General features: G+C 41.0%; 1 protein-coding gene and 1 long non-coding RNA gene across 9 annotated transcripts in view; one reads left to right on the plus strand and one right to left on the minus strand.

Annotated features, from left to right (window-relative positions):
* Positions 1 to 15,705, plus strand: part of cacna1g (calcium channel, voltage-dependent, T type, alpha 1G subunit) — a 192,430-nt gene extending 176,725 nt beyond the window's left edge. For 4 of the 8 annotated variants that reach the window (XM_049464279.1, XM_049464278.1, XM_049464280.1 and 1 more), the window contains 9 exons: positions 982 to 1,052; positions 2,916 to 2,994; positions 4,065 to 4,186; positions 4,328 to 4,738; positions 7,165 to 7,308; positions 8,656 to 8,778; positions 10,240 to 10,423; positions 10,869 to 11,035; positions 13,936 to 15,705. In XM_049464279.1, coding sequence (XP_049320236.1) covers positions 982 to 1,052; positions 2,916 to 2,994; positions 4,065 to 4,186; positions 4,328 to 4,738; positions 7,165 to 7,308; positions 8,656 to 8,778; positions 10,240 to 10,423; positions 10,869 to 11,035; positions 13,936 to 14,967 — 2,333 coding nt within the window. In that variant the 3' untranslated portion in view covers positions 14,968 to 15,705. The other 4 variants (XM_049464284.1, XM_049464285.1, XM_049464282.1 and 1 more) reach the window with 4 other exon arrangements.
* LOC125781156 (uncharacterized) lies at positions 701 to 10,301 on the minus strand. Its single transcript, XR_007424284.1, has 3 exons — positions 10,218 to 10,301; positions 2,639 to 2,990; positions 701 to 1,223 (listed from the first exon to the last, which is right to left on the minus strand). It is a non-coding gene; the product is annotated as an uncharacterized LOC125781156 (long non-coding RNA).
* Positions 15,706 to 16,361: the final 656 nt, after the last annotated feature.

Here is a 16,361-nt window from a genome sequence, read left to right on the forward strand (position 1 = left end):
TGTTGATATCATGACCCCAATAAAACCACAAACACGCTAATCTGCACTCCTTAAAAATTACAAGGGAATTAGTTTCCACTTCTCACTCATAAAGTAGCACTGTGTCTAATGTGTCTCTTTATAGCTCTCTGATGGCATCCTGATGCCATCTTGTCTCTTTAATCTGCCTGCTGATTATCTCCACCTCTTACCTTAGTGTCTCATGACCATAAAGCAGCCTGTGAAGCTCCATCAAAGTGCAGACCTTCCAGCCCAGACTTCTAGATCCTGCATTCATAATTGTTCTAGTTTCTTTAGTTTTTATTTTATTATTCCCTATTATTACTTAACTATTCCGGAGATGTGTGATATGCAAGGTGTTGTATTGTAGTGGATACCAAGTCATTTGGCATGACCTTTACTTGTATTTATATACCAGTTTACTTTGGAAACTCTGATATAGCATGGTGTGTTTACCAGGTCAAACAAACAAACCCTATTCTATCAGTAAGAGTCCTTGGACAAGATATAATATGATTCAAATGTTAGTCACTGTGTGATCATCAGCCAAATACTATGTTTATATCATTGCTGTCCAATAAAAAAAACAAGTATCTCTATTTTGGTCGATTTTTATTTTACTGTATACTTTAAACAGATGAACTGTCCCTTACACTGTGGCAAAATGTCTTGATGAATGGACCAATAGAAATGCTTTATAATTACCTGAAATAAACTCTTTTTACAATGACCTCTATTTTCTCTCACTTCTGCATAGTTGCTGTTTTGGAGATACTTGCTTTTCTTTGGACAGCGACGATGTGTACATCTAGGCATTTATTGGTTTACATAAATCTAATTGGTGGTAAATAATGCCACTATATACTGTGCTAGCTCTAACGTTGGGTCAATATGTTAAATTGTGTACATTTTGTAAAACAAAAAAAAAAAAAATTAATTATGCAGAGAATGTGCTTTTCTAATTCCTCTTTATTTTGGCAGTGCTGAAGCTCCTGAAGATGGCAGTGGGAATGCGGGCTCTGCTGGACACAGTCATCCAGGCTCTGCCTCAGGTAGGTTATATTGTTTATCAAATATTGTTGCTGATAGATCTCCCTTCTTCAGCTGTCATCACACATGAACTGTTGATCTTTTTTGTAATGTTGTATTAAAAGCAGTAGCTCAGTTTAAGGTGGTATAGATCATATCCCCTAGTGTCTGTTCCACAATGTTAATCGTCAGGCCTGTTGGGTAAGAACAAATATTGTAAAATCAGATCCCCAGCTTTTCTCTAGTCTGGGACCCATCATACTCCTCCCTTCTGCATCAGCCTTATTCCCATAGCCAGGGTGCTACAAGGAGAATAGTGTTGCTAAAGACTATCCAACGGAGAGCATCAACAGCAGCAGGAGATAGAAGTCAACATGTTTTCTGTGATGCTATCAGGCTTTGCAGCTCCTGCAGGCAGGGGGACTTTAGATTTGGGTACACACTGCGCCGCAGGACGCTCCCTTTTAAATCCTATAAATCATGTAACACTTCTGACTCACAAATGTGCATAAATAATGACGCACACATTCTCTCCCTGGCCTGATTACTTCATGTCCTAAAACGGAGCTGCAGTTGAGCCACAGAGATGATCAGATCTGATCCTATGAGTCTGTTGTTGTCCTACGGATTTGACCCTTTGAAATATATCTTAAGTTTTTTTATTTCTCACTAATTTCTCATTGAAAAAAAAAACATTCTGTATAAGGTGAAGATTTAGTCTTACAATATTTAAGTTTTGGTATATATTAGGGATTTAAATGCACATGAAAATAAATGCATTCGCAACTTGCATGGAACTTGCAAGGTTAGACAAGATCATTAAAAAGGGGTGTCACAGTGGTGCAGCAGGTTCCAGGGGCCTGGGGTTGTGAACTCATTGCTCCTTCTAAGGTGTGTTCTCTAAATGTTTGTGCAGACACGTTTTTTTTTTTAGGGTATTCCCAGTTTGGCATGGATGTTAAGCAATACAATAGAGGGCAGCACTAGGCTCAAGTGTCTGTGCTTTTTGTTTTTAAATAGCAAATATTTTAAATAAAATATTCTGCAGTGCCGTGATCGTTTTGTGGTGGGTTAGTTAGCAGTTAGTCGCAAACGTTTTGGAATCCCTGGTCTAACAAATATTGTAATGGAGGGGGGGATTGTGATGATGATGGAAGTTAAATGCTATAACTGCTTTACATAGTGTGCATATGCCAGTTGTCATGCACTTCCACAGTTTTTAGGGGCACTTCTTTATTTCATCCATACTTGTAAGCTTTGAATGAATGTGCACAGATGTACAATAGTACAGTGAATACTGAGCCCCTTCCTGTATTGTGTTTTTATCTGCATGTATTTAGCTTGTGTGTTTAACATTAGGTTTAGCAACTCCCCTGTGTTTTAGAAGGGGCTGCATAGGCATGCATGTAGTGATTCCTGACCTTTCCAAAAATTCTGGGATGGGATTCTGTTCTTATTTTATGCTCTCACTGGATAAAGTAGCATTTGTTTGGGAAAGGCCCAGCTTTTAGACAATGCAAATATATATTTGTTATAACTCTTGGACTAGAACAAAGCATTTTCCAGTTGCCCCATTTTATTCCCCCGTTAATTTTCCTTAAAAGCTTACCTGATGTTGTCCATGCAGTTGTGCATGGTTACTGCCGTGTATGTTTTGCTGCTGTTTGCCATATTTAGCCACTTGTAGATGCTTTTGAGGCTATAGTGCTGGTGACTGGGAATGGGGCTAATGCACTCTCACTCCATAGCTCTCTCCTTCCTTGGCTCTCAGCAGGTGGTATTTCTGGATCTGTTCCTCTTCTCATCTTCTTTCAGGCTTCAGAAAAAAGCAAAAAGTCTGGCTCTCTATCTCAGTCTGTTCTCGCTCTCTCTCTCTCTCTCTACAGGTGGGGAATCTGGGTCTTCTCTTCATGCTTCTCTTCTTTATCTTCGCAGCACTGGGAGTAGAGCTGTTTGGTGACCTGAGTAAGCATAATGCACTATAAAAATAATAAAAAAATAGAAACTTTCTCTCTACACACTCTAACACACATACACTGGGAATCACATCTTTACCACACTTCAGGAGTTCTAAATTACTAACTAGACTCCTTCTGAGACTAATTAATTGATTTTCCTAATTAAGCTAATTAGCCTGCTCTTTAACAAAGCATTGCTCTAAAGTGGATTATGTTGTAAAGAAACTGTTCTGGAATCACAGAATACAACACCATACAGTTTCTTTCTTGACTGCAAAACAATGGCAATTAAAAGATTCTGGATTGGTGTCCCAAATTGTATATGGTATCTTTTTAACTATTAAAACCAATCAGCACAAAGCAAATCTAACTGTGTTCTGATCGTCACACTTGCCCCCGGCCGCTCCAGGTTGCTGATCCTCAGTTAAATAAACTTGCATGTGTTTCTGACACGCTGTGTGAATGACATGCAATTGTACACTTAATTGTTGAAATTTGTTGAAGTTTGTAGACCTGCTTATTCAATTTTGTATCTAATATTTATCCTACTTCACAGTCAAACTTTTCTAAGAAAGTTAGGAGCATGGAGGACTGTGGTGTTGATTTACCAATCTAGGAATGTCATGTAGACAGTCTAATGTACAGCTCTGGAAAAATGTATATATATATATAAATAATGTGTCTGAGCTGTATATATCAGAATAAACAGTAAATATATTGCGTGGGAAAGACACAGACTAAACATCCAACAAAATATTTAATAAATTTTTGCTGCAGTTTCAGTTGAGGCTGAACTCTACTACTCAACTTATAAGTGAACTCAGAAAATGCTTAGTAATCATTAACATTTTAATGCCATTTTTACGCATGAACTTGAGTATGAAATTTATTTTTACCCATGTAAAGTACAGCCATGATTTTTTCCCCATGTCAGTTCTACGTGGCTTAGCCAACCTGTGTAGCCCATGTAGAAGGCAAATTCCTAAATTGACTATTATAAAAAGGCACATATCTTATGTATTATATGCCCGTGTTAGTCTACAGACTCTTTTGTGACCCTTGCTGTGTGCATTACAGTATGTGATGAACTGCACCCTTGTGAAGGCCTCGGCCGCTACGCCACGTTCAAAAACTTTGGCATGGCCTTTCTCCTGCTGTTTCGCGTGTCCACCGGGGACAACTGGAACGGCATCATGAAGGTACGTTCACGCTTTTTGCATATGATTTACGAGGTGAGCGCTAAAGCCGAGCATTTTCACATGCTCCCTATGTGCCTCAGGAGGAGCCATTAAGGTTATCATCATTTTTGAATAAGTTTGTGCTGTGTGTGTGTCCTCCAGGACACCCTGCGAGACTGCGCTCAAGAGACTGGAACTTGTTACAACACAGTGGTGTCTCCCATCTACTTCGTGTCCTTTGTGCTCACGGCTCAGTTCGTGCTGGTCAACGTGGTGATCGCTGTCCTCATGAAACACCTAGAGGAGAGCAACAAAGAGGCCAAAGAGGAGGCGGATATGGAGGCGGAGCTGGAGCTTGAGGCAGTAGGTGGAGATGGGGGGCTGATGAGTGGGGGGCATATCTCTCCTCCAGTCATTGGGGACATAGTGGGGTCTAGAGGGTCTCCCTGGATCTCTAGAGGCTCTCAGGACAGAGGTTACCCCACTGACAGCCCACCAGCAGACATACGCAGAGACTCAGCAGCACACATAAAGACTGACCCACCTCTGGAGTGTCTGGGGCCACCATTAGAGGTGAGTAAAAATCTAAATCATTTGTTGGTGCGTGGGTGTGTTTGTGTCTGGATTTACATCACACCATAGGAGGCACACTTCAGACATTAATGTGCCTTGGCAAGTACTGAGGAAGGTTTGCTTACTCAGTATGGGTTGGCAGCTGTGCAAGTTTGCAAAGGGCTTTGCTTCATTAGCCAGTCAGAACAAACCTGAGAGTCACATGACACAGCGAGTAGAAAGTCCAGTCTGCTAATGCCTTGGCCAGGTTCTGCACGCCCGTGTGATTTCTGAGCTGAGACTCATACAGAGCTCCATGTGAGATGAGACATCTATACAGAATGAGCAAGGCTGACCATTGACCCCCATCGTCTGTCTGGTGGACGTCGTACTGTTGTCCAAGCAGTGAGACAGCAGCTCTCTCTCCATGTGAAAACCACTTACTGTTGAGACATGAGCTGACCAGACACCCATTCTTCTCTACTAGTATAAAGGGGACCAAAAATATATTTCTCAAATATTATTTTAATTCAACTTACAATTTTTGTGTGCTTTTAGATAAAAAGTGCAGTCAAATTTCTGGCAGTTGTTCTTTGCACAGACCTGCCAACATGTATGCATTCTGCTCAATGGCATGCTTGTACGATTCCATGTTTTAAAGTATAAATATCATTTGATTTTGTGTTTCGCCACAAACTGGCGATTTCAATGTTTTTGTTTCAATTATCAAAAAAATGTCTTAATGAAATAGCTTCCATTAATATATTGAGAAAATGTAGAAAAATGTTTATAGTTGTTTTCCTCAAAAAAAAAAAAAAAAAGAATGTATCTACTTCCACTGAGGTTATCTCCTATCTCTTTGGACACACAAAGTTTTAAGAGACAGTGATGACATGTAAATTAACTTTACCTGCATATGTTACTTCTTGGTAAAACACATCCTACAACATTATACAAATAATGGCCCAGCAAGTATTTGGTTGCAATATCAATGTAAAATAATCCTCATATGGAGGAATTTAATGTTGATTCATCAGATATTGCTAGCTGGGAGACTATAATTTCCTTATTTGGATTGTGTGGACTGGGATCAAGACTGATTTATTATTAAGAGTATAAATTAAATTAATTTAATAAAAAATGCTTTGGGAAATAGTGTAAACTTAACAAAAATGCACACTTATCAAAATTATCAGTATTTTAAAGAATGCTGCCTGCTCACTGATAAGTGCTAAATGTTGCCTTGTTCATTATAAACAAAATTCTAAAACCCTTAGAAATATTTCATGATGTTATAAATTGTCTATTCCCCTGCCTTTAATTGTCCTAATACAGTTGTGAATAAGCTGCAGTTCTTGGCCTCTCGATGTCATTTAGAGACAGTCCTGCTGTTTTCTTCTGCCGCTAATAGCTGAGTGGTCATAGGTCAGCCTGGTGCCATGGGAAAGCACTGATACATCAGCTTGTTTTTTTCTTCTTCTTCTTTTATTGTGCCTGGCTATTTGTAGAATACTATTTTTTAGAAGAGGGGAGTTACCCCTCCTACATCTCCTGTAAAACAAACGTCCCTGCTCCAGTCTGCTCTGCGTGCTTGAAGTTTCTGTAGATTTTGAAGTGTTTAGTAGATGTTGTGTGCCCTCTTGTGGTGACCTGTGGTAATGCAGAAAAAGCAGGAAATTGAAAGAACAGGTGTTGTAGCTGTGTGTTGAACACAGGGGGCAATCAGTTGGTATGAATTGATTTAATGAATGCACTCAATATAGGAAATGAGTCTAATGACGATTTTACATCTGGTTAATTTTAGTATAACATACTTAATTGCTTAAACAGGTGGGCAATTACTTGTTATATTTACTCAGTTATGTGTATTGAAGTACTTTTACTGAGCATTCTATCTTCTGAATTCTAAAATTTTCCTCGTGAGTTTTATGATGTCTATAATTGTACAAAAAAAGGTTGCACATTATTTGTGCAAATTATTAAGTCAAATTATGACCACCTCTTTGTTTCTACACTTATTATCCATTTTTCAGCTCCTGAGCATAAATAGGAACACTTTATAGTTTTATACATACAGACCACAGTCCATCTGTTTTTCTGCAGGCTTTATCTTCTTTTCAAACTGTTATTTAAATGTCAAGACCCCCACATGTCCCCCACAGAGCAGCTATTCTTTGGGTGTTGGGCAATTCTTAGGACTGCAGTGCTGGTACTAGTGGTCAGACCCTGTGCAGTGCTGCTTAGGTTTTTAAACACTGTGCCCACTTACACATGCACACAGTTTTCGTTACCTGTACTTTGTGTCCACTTTCTTTTGGCTTCTTGAATTGTTAAATATGAACTTCTCTCTTTTGTAAACTCTTATCTCTTTTAAACCTCCTTCCCATGTCTCTGTCTGCTCCCTCTCTGTCTCTGCTTTGTTCTGACTGCATCTGCTGGGTCTGTAGCGGAGGCCCATGTTTGACTCGGTATCCCTGGTGATCCAGGGCTCGCTGGAAGGAGAGCTCAGCCTTATGGACAACCTGTCCGACTCCATCTGCCACTACTACGCTCTGCCCCCTCTCCCCAGCAAACACAGCACTGATAAACAGGTCAATTCCTCCCCTGTGCCACCTCTGCCTTTAATGAAATATTTCAGCATTTTTCAAACCTAATCTCCATCCGCTGCATCTGTAGCATAAGGTCAATTAATTTCAGCATTTTTCATTGTACCCAGTACCTAGAAATGAATAGACTGAAATGGAAGGCGGCTTGAGACTCAACAGAATTATAATTGAAACCCGTGGGCAATCACTTGAACATGCCTGTGAAATTATTGCTTGCGGTAATTGACCATATGCAGCAGATGTGTCAGACAGAGATTAGGCTAAAAGTAAAAATGCTGAAGTATTACTCTGTATGTCACTGGACTCTCTCTGTCTTTCTCTGTGGAACACTTTGCTTGTTATACATTCCTTAAATAGCTCTCTAGCTTATTTTAGAACTTAATTTCACTGATTATGAAATTGCCTCTATAATATAACATCTGTTGGGTCTCTTTTATGGCCAAAGGTACACGACAATCAGGTTGCTTCATGAGAGGAGGGTTTTGGTTCTGATCCAGTAAAATCCATCTGCTTTACTAATTTCCTTATTTCATAAAAGAGAGGGGAAAAAAATCTTTACTGCATAATATATTTGGATTCCCTTGCCTTAATCCAGAGTTCATAAACATAAAAAGCACTATTTTTTTCTGAAATTGCTCAGAAAAGCTTTACTGGCCAGGCTTGAATGTGATAATGTGAGGATCGAACGATGGATTGCTTTTGAATTATGCAAAGAAATCTCTTTTGCTCTTCCTGAGGAGAATATTGCAGCAAAATCCCATTAGCATTGCAAAATGTGTGCTCCTAAAAGCTTTTAAATGTAATTGGAGATGCTTTAATGTCTTTAGATGACATCTTTTCTTACTTTTTTTTAAAGGAAAAACTTAGCTAACATTGATTCCAGCACACAACCTTTGCCAGGCATAAGCAGGGCACTGTCTATCTGCCTGACACAGCATTTCCTACATTAACTTCTGAGAACCTGAACTGGAATAGGTGAAAATGCAAGCGACAGCATCCCTGGCTTAAATACATTTCCTACAGTATCTCCCCTCCTCAGTGGATTTCCAGTTATTTTTCCCCTCAATAACTCTGAAGCCCTCAGAACAGATGACTTGGCACTGCATTTACCACAGTCACTAAGGGAGGAAAATGGGATGAAGAGAGGAAACTTGAAGCGTCTTTCCCCAAGCTAAATAAAGACTCTGCCTGTGCTGAATATATAATTTTAACCCACTAAAAAGGCTCCTTATTCCTGTGCAAGTGTACTGTATGTTTGTTTGAGGATGTGTGTCTCTAACTGCATGCGGCCGGATGGTCTCTGTTCTCACCCTGGCCTCTCTTCCTGTTTAGATCCCCCTAGCGGAGATGGAGGCTCTATCTCTGGCATCGGAGAAATCCTGGTCCTTAGCTCTGACGGACGACTCCGTCCCAGATGATTTTAACCCCCCCTTACTAACCAGTCTGGAGTGCAATGTACTTAACAGTAGAACAACGTCCGTTCTCCTTCTGCAGCCTCTTAGGCTTCCTTGACAGAGCTTGTGGGCTAGTTTGCCTCAAATGACAAAATGCATCAGAATACAGAGAGATGTATTTTAAGCTTTATCAAATTGCTATTCCAAACTAAAAACAGCAGAAAAAGAGAAAAATGCTTTAGTAGATAAATACAGATGTAAATAACTAATCAGCTCAGTGATTTATCAGTCTACTCGGGTCTTAGTGGAGTGGGGGTGGGCAATATGACACACTAAACATAAGAATGACTCTCTGAGTGATTTTAGTCTACTCATGCTTTATTATAAATCAATATATATATATATATTACTAAACAGCTTCATTCGTCAATATTGTGTTTAATCTACTGTAAAAAGTAGTGTTTAAATATGGTGATCTTACATTTTCACCATATTGCTCGTCCCTACTTGACACATCACAGTGATACCCAACTACTCACTGTGTTTTATCCTGGGGTGGCTAATAGAAATAAATGTTCCCTCTGGATATAAAATCTAAATCAGTTGAAACTGTTACTTACAAATTATGACTAATTGCATTTATTGTCACCCTCCTTTGCACTGCGAGGGAGCTGATTATATTGTGTCTGCGGGAAGCAGATGTTTTCATTGGTATATATCACATTTAATTCATTTGTTTCACTCAGAACACCAGCGGGAACAATGCTAATCTGGAAGGCAGTTGTGTCTAGAAGCTCTGGGGGATTTCTAAGAATCTGCACAGCTTTCTCTCTCTCTCTTCTCTCTCGTCATGTCTCACTAGCTTGGTCCATGTCCAGTAGAGTAGTGCTGCTCCCTGCTCTTCTTCTGTCTGGGTTTTGCAGCTGTGTCCCTGTTTTCTCATGTCTTCAGATATCTGTATATCTCCTTTTCTACATGTATTTTTTGTCTATGTATTTTTGATGGTCCTGTCTTGATCTTTTGTCTTTGTACTTTAGCATATCTACAGTATATAAATGTTTGTCTACATGTTCAAGCCTCATGATTTTATCAGTGTCTTCTCTGTCTTTACTGTCAATTCTGTAGTGGTGTGATGTTGCACCACAGCACCATGTCCCTATACTCTTTCAGGGGCCATGGGGGTGTGGTGTGAAGTTTGCTTCTTTTGTCTGCTAGCTACGGTAGTAGAGGCTATATGATTGTGGCTTTAAAAGGGAGGAGACTGATGGTAATAAATGTCTACGCAAGACGCTATTGGCAATTTAAAAGCTACGTATCAAATAAAATAAAAATAAAACGATACCTTACAAAGCTCAGTCTTCTCCTTGTTGGCCAGTGTGCAATGATGTCTGCCTTTCATTGTGTGCTAACCCGTCCTGTAGGTATTGTATGTGTGTTTTGTAAGGGAGGTGCCCTGGTTCTCTCTTCCCCAGCCCAAACCCCTGTCGAAGCTCTGCTTACCAGTGTTGTCTCTGCTTCTCAGATCGCAGATCCTCTGGGACCTGTGCAGCCACATGAACCTCTGGAGGAGCACCTGCTGTGTGTAAAGAAGACGACAGTTGGGCGAACTCACTCCTTACCCAATGATAGCTACATGTTCCTGCCCTTGCAGGATACTGTCAACACCTCCACAACCCTCACAACCTCAGTTCAGCAGGCTCAGTCAGGTACAATGCATGGGCCTAAGAATCTGTGCAGTAGCACTGAGATAAATAACTGATCAGAACAGTGATTTATCAATATAACAATGCTTTGGTAGAGTTCAATAACACTGAGATAAATAACTGAAAATCACCCCAGTGATTTCAGTCTACTCATGCTTTATTAGAGCCCAGTTACTCTGAGATAATTGACCAGCACAGTGATTTATCAGTTTACTCATGCTCATTTAGCTTAGTAACATTGAGATAAATAACTAATTAACACAGTGATTTATTAGTCTACTTTTGCTTTAGTAGAGTATATTATATTATTTATATTGCATCTAAATAGAAAACATTTTACACAGTAATATAAGTAAGAAGAAGAATTGCCACACTAAAAATACTGTGCACCACAGTTTCTGAATATGTTGGTTGTGCTACATCTTTTTCTGCATATCCTCCCCCACAGGTTCCAGTGGATCTGTTAACTTTCACACAGAAGATCCTTCCCAGCACCTCACGGTGCCCACAGAGCTGTTCCGACCCATCAGCCCCCACAGCCTGTCTGATTCCGAGAGTATCCCTCGCATCCCACCTCCTCGTCGACACACCTTCTCACGCACCCTTCGTAGACAGGTAAACTGCAGCCCCAACACTTCCTCTTTCTCTCTCTCTAAAAAAAGAAGGATACTGGCTGTTTAATGGAATGATGTGCTGTTGTACTGCATTAGCATCTATCTGTTCGTGGTCTATCGCTGCACACCTGGTTCTTTGTCCTGGCTTGTCTTTCCTCATAACGCATTGTATTCTGTGTGTCTTCTGTCCAGTGCTTTGTGTAGTGTATTGGAAGACATGACTGGTGTGAAGCCTGACACCTCTGCACTGTTCATCTGTCCTCTGGGCCAGTACATTTCCACTCTAAATTCTTCCTGCATTCTCTCCTTTCTTCTTTCTTCTTTTCCTCCCTCGTGGCCTGTGTGTCCTCTAATCTGACTAATCCCGATCAGCTCAGCATGGTACAGCACAAGCCGGACCCCAGCCTGCTCCTGAGACACAGATACTCCTGTTGCTGAGAGAGCTGGAGTGGTAGTCTCCAGCATGTTTCCCATTCAGAAACATCCCTGACCCCCTACAGACCATTACCCTTTCCTGCCCCTCTCCCCACCAACCCCATGTAGTCCATGCCCCCACTGCATTTCACCAGGGCTACTCTAAGGGACAAAACTAGAAGGCTAAAGATCAGGTATGATTCTAGTGTTAATGAGCGTTAGAGGCACCATATTGCATAAGTATTGTTTAAAGTTTTCAATTTGCTACATCTACCAATACTGTGCTGTTGATTTATTGGAAATTTATTGATTTATTGGATTGATTTATTTTGTTTACAACCTTAGTACTACTATTACTAATAATCATAATGCATTTTTAAACATTGACAAAGCGTATGTTTCCATTAATGAGATTGTTTTAAATGACATGAATCTATTATAATATAAATTCTATTGTAGACAGCATGGGTGCAGAACTATAAGTAAGAAATATATTTATATATTAAATTTCTTTTCCCAGATCAGAAATGATGTGGAAAATTTTGTATGAGAATCAAAATTGTATTACATATACAGTGGCAAAAAAAGATGAGTGGATCAACATATTCTATAGGATAACAGTGACCAAAAACACTGGAGTAATTCACAACAGAATGGCTTAATAGAAACAAAATCTGCCTTTTGGAGTGGCCAAGTCAGAGCCCTAATTTATGTTGCTATGGATTGACTTGAAGAGGGACAAACACTTGCTGCGTCCAAAGACTGTGCTAAAGCAGTTCTGTCAGAAACAAAAGTGTAAAATAGTGTATTAGTCAATAACCTTGAAATAGATGAAGATCAGATCACATTTTATGATGAATTTATGGAGAAAACTCCATAAAAGAATAGCAAAAGGTTCATATTTTCTTGCCACTGTATATATAGGTAATAATGCAATTTTAAATGATACCAGTTTTGTACAGTTTAAAGATGTCCTTGTGCACTTGTCATTATCTCAGAAAAGATGAAATAAGTGCAATAAACAGTGTCTAAGTGCCTAAGCATTTAATTTTGACGTCAATTCAACAGAAGACAATACTACCTATAGCCACTAGATGGCAGTGCTGCTTCTATTATACAGTCTTGGTGCTGCAAACGTGAAGTAAACAGCCTGTATGTATGTGTCAATTCTGCAGCTCTTAAATTCAGCACAAGTCTTCTTGATCTTTAGCTCTTCTTCGAAATCCTCCCCAGACCTTTCTCCTACTGGGCTACGTGTGCTTCACTGTCTCTTGCTCCCTCACTCCTTTTGGACATGGTGTAGGGAGTATCTATTTTTCACACTTTGGGTTTTTTCAGAATTGAGTGACCGCTGGCACACAGCCCTGTGAGGAGACGTGACACGTGTTGTCTCTTAGGGTATAGCCCAGTGGCTCAGAGTGCAGTCTGCCAAACAGTGCCTCCAGTTTTTTGCTTAGGGTAAAAGTTCCTCTGCCCTAGTTTAAAACAGCTGTACTGGACAACTACTTCCATGAAGTGCAATTGGTACTACCAACTTTCACCTTTGTGACTTGATTGACAGCAGCGTAATGCGTACATTTCCTCAGGATCAGGGGGGTGGTAAATCGAGTAAGAGATAGAAAAGGGAAGGAGAGAGAAAAAGGGCAAAATAGTGTTTTTTTTTTTTTTTTTTTTCCTTCTGCAAATCTCTGCTGTGTACTAACACATTTATTTTATTTGGTTAAGGTGCACAATGGACTAGTCAGGGCAGCGCCTGATTTCCCATAAAGCACAGAAGGGATGTAAGATATTTTAAAGAAACAGACAAAAACCAAAAAGTGTTTTTGAGTATCGTCACGCCATAGACAAACCATGTTTGGTTGCATAAAAAAAAACATGCTTGCAATGATATGCAGGAAATGTATGGGTGTGAGGAACCTTTTAAATGTTTGGTCCTTTATGTGACAAAACATGTTTTTTCTATGTTTTGTTTAAGAGTGTAAATCAAGAGTATATTCCAGTGTGTTTGATTCATTTCAGAATACAAATATCTGAAATACAAATATCTGTCACGTTTTTCTAGTTACGCTTGTCTACCACTTATTTACTTTACTTGTTGGTCAAAATTCTCAGAGTAGTAATATTACATAATCTGCTTTCTATGTCCTCATGTTCATATTCAAAGAACCAACATTAGTGTTAGTCTCTATATACTGGCTACCTCTTAGGGAAAGCGCCTAGATGCCAACCCTACAACTAGATGGCCTTCAGAGCATCTAGTTCCACTTGTGGAGGCAGAGAGCATGTGGATCAGCATAACACACTAATGGTGAACTCTACTCTAACCCCACGGCTCGCCTTTCCCCCGGCCACCGCACCACTCCCCTGCCATCTCATGCTAACTGAACGCCCTCTCGCCTTTCTCATATCTTAAAATACTTTCCTCCTCCCTCCTTTTCACCCCCCTCCCTCCTCCTACCTGCCTCGTCCCATCCCTGCTCTCCTCAGGTGGCAGTGAGTGCTGACTCTCAGGAGGCTCTGAACGTAGAAGGCGGGGAGAGTGAAGGGTCTGCTTCTGCTGAACTCTCTGCGCCTCCTGCCAATTGCCCGGCTCCTCTACAGAGGCAGCAGCATCGGCCTTCTCTCCTCCTGGTCCCTGCCACGCCGGGCGCATCACCAAAAGCATCACGCTCCAGTGTACACACGCAGCACAACCCCTATGACCAGTACAGCGTCTCCTCCAGATGCCCTCGCTCTCCTCCACCACCACCACTACCATCACATCTTTCCAGGAGTGCAAAACCTTCTGGGAAACAGCAGGAGGAGGACTCAGTGGATCAGGAGGTATCTCACATCATCAGGACAGGGTTCAGGGGTGGCAGTGACAAGGATCTAGAAAGAGGGAGCCTTGGAGTAGGGCTTGCTGGTGATCTCGGAGAAAGCCTTGGAGTAGGACTTGCTGGAGCACTTGGAGAAAGGCTTAGAGGAGGACTTGGGGAAGGATACGGAGGGGGAGGGCTGCCCACGGACAGCCGTGGACCTTGCCTGCGGCAGTTGAAGAAGCATCACAGTGCGGACGCTCAAGGCCACCGAGTTCCCTTGCTGCCCCGGCCCTCCTCCTGGCTGGACGACCCACGGCGCCATTCCATCGAGGTATGCTCTTCAGTAGAAAGCAGCCCCCAGCGTAGCTCTGCTTCCTCTGGCTTCGTCTCTCGTGCCGGCAGCCTGCAGACCTCTCAGCCCTCGCCCCACGCTCGCAAGAAGAAGATGAGCCCACCGTGCATCTCAGTGGACCCCCCTGAAGGACCGGAGGTTCAAGGGAACTTCCGTGCAGCACTGAGCTTGGGAACGGTGGCTCCTCCTCCTCTGCCCAGCAGGGACACCTGCCTAAGGAGGCGAGCGCCCTCCAGTGACTCTAAGGACTCTTTTGATCTGGGTGGAAGTGGAGGAGGAGATGGGCTGCCACAAGAGGGGGTTCCCAACCCCAAGCTATTGACTCTGCCCAGCTTCTCCTTTGAGAAGTCAAGCTCTGAGCATTGAACATTTGCGCACGTGCACACACACACACAAAAAAAAAACACACACAGATGCACATGAATAAACACAAGATGCACTCTGTGTATCCACGCCAGTGATAGTCATAGTAATAATACCATAGAGAGTAATAATGCTATCTGCAACAACGATGAGTAAGTACTCCATGACTCCACGAGGAATAGTGACCATCCCTTGTCTTTGTTCTGTACTGCCAAAAAGAAAACAACACTGTACTGAGGACAAACCAAGCTAATAACAGAACTGTCTCTCTTCCACGATGCCAGCAGACATCGTTCGCTGGCGATCATAAGGTACCAGCATCCAGATGGGGCGCCCATTTTTCTGGCTGTTTTGTTGACTTTATAGCACTGTATGGTGGAGCATCTCCCCCGAGAGCAGTGGTGAAGGTACAAAGCAATATGAACGTTTTAGAGACACTATTTTCTTAAATTATTGGGCCATAGTGTTTGTACAGGATGTAGATTTTTTTTTATTTCATTCTATTTTTATTTGTGTCTTTTTGTGACTTTTCAATGTTTAAAATCGTTTGTTGTCTTTGCTTTATTTTTTCACCATAGGATATTTTTAGCTTTCTTGTTTTAACAAATGAACAAACAAAGAAAAAAAGAAAAACATTTTTCAAAGTGCCGAGATCCATGTATTTGTAGTAATAATATATATATATATATATATATATATATATAAAAGAAGTCATTAAACTGCTCTGATTTTTCAATTCAAGTTGGCAGTTGTAGTGAATTGGATAATCAGCCTCGTGGTGTGACCGATGTACCAACAATGCATGCTGCCCAGAGCAGGGCATATCTTTCTACCAGTCTATTCTTTGCCTACGAGAAATCAAAAGGTAATCACGACGTGCAGCGGGTGATTTTGATATTTCACGTCTAGAAGAAGTCTGTTATAATGCCCTGTTACGTGTACATTCAGCTCAGCTGTCAACAGTGTAAACTGTAATACGTGCATCAGGAAGCGTAGCAGTGTATTGTCTACCTACAATCCCTTTATTTCAGCCTTGTGCTCCATTTTCCCACCAGCTGCACATTCAGGGTGCCAAGATTAACAAGATAGGGTATGTATGGTCAATTGTTGACCTTTTTTGTTTCACGCTTTTCCAATAACCAGAATGGGTGTTGATTAAGGACACAGTACAGTCCATTGAGAATATTTCATCTAAAAGATTTCTCTTTCATAATGTATAATCAGCACTCATACATGCCTCCTTTTCAGGACACCATAACAAACAACGGCGGTGTAATTTTACAGCAACACACAGACAGCGTGTTTCCTTTAAGTAAACACATTTCAGAGTACAGTGAACCACTAGAGAAAACTGTCGGGTAAGTACTGTATCTGAACCTTGGTTTTCGGTGTGGTGT

The sequence above is a fragment of the Astyanax mexicanus genome, chromosome 15, assembly GCF_023375975.1.
Source record: "Astyanax mexicanus isolate ESR-SI-001 chromosome 15, AstMex3_surface, whole genome shotgun sequence".
NCBI classification, from domain to species: domain Eukaryota; kingdom Metazoa; phylum Chordata; class Actinopteri; order Characiformes; family Acestrorhamphidae; genus Astyanax; species Astyanax mexicanus.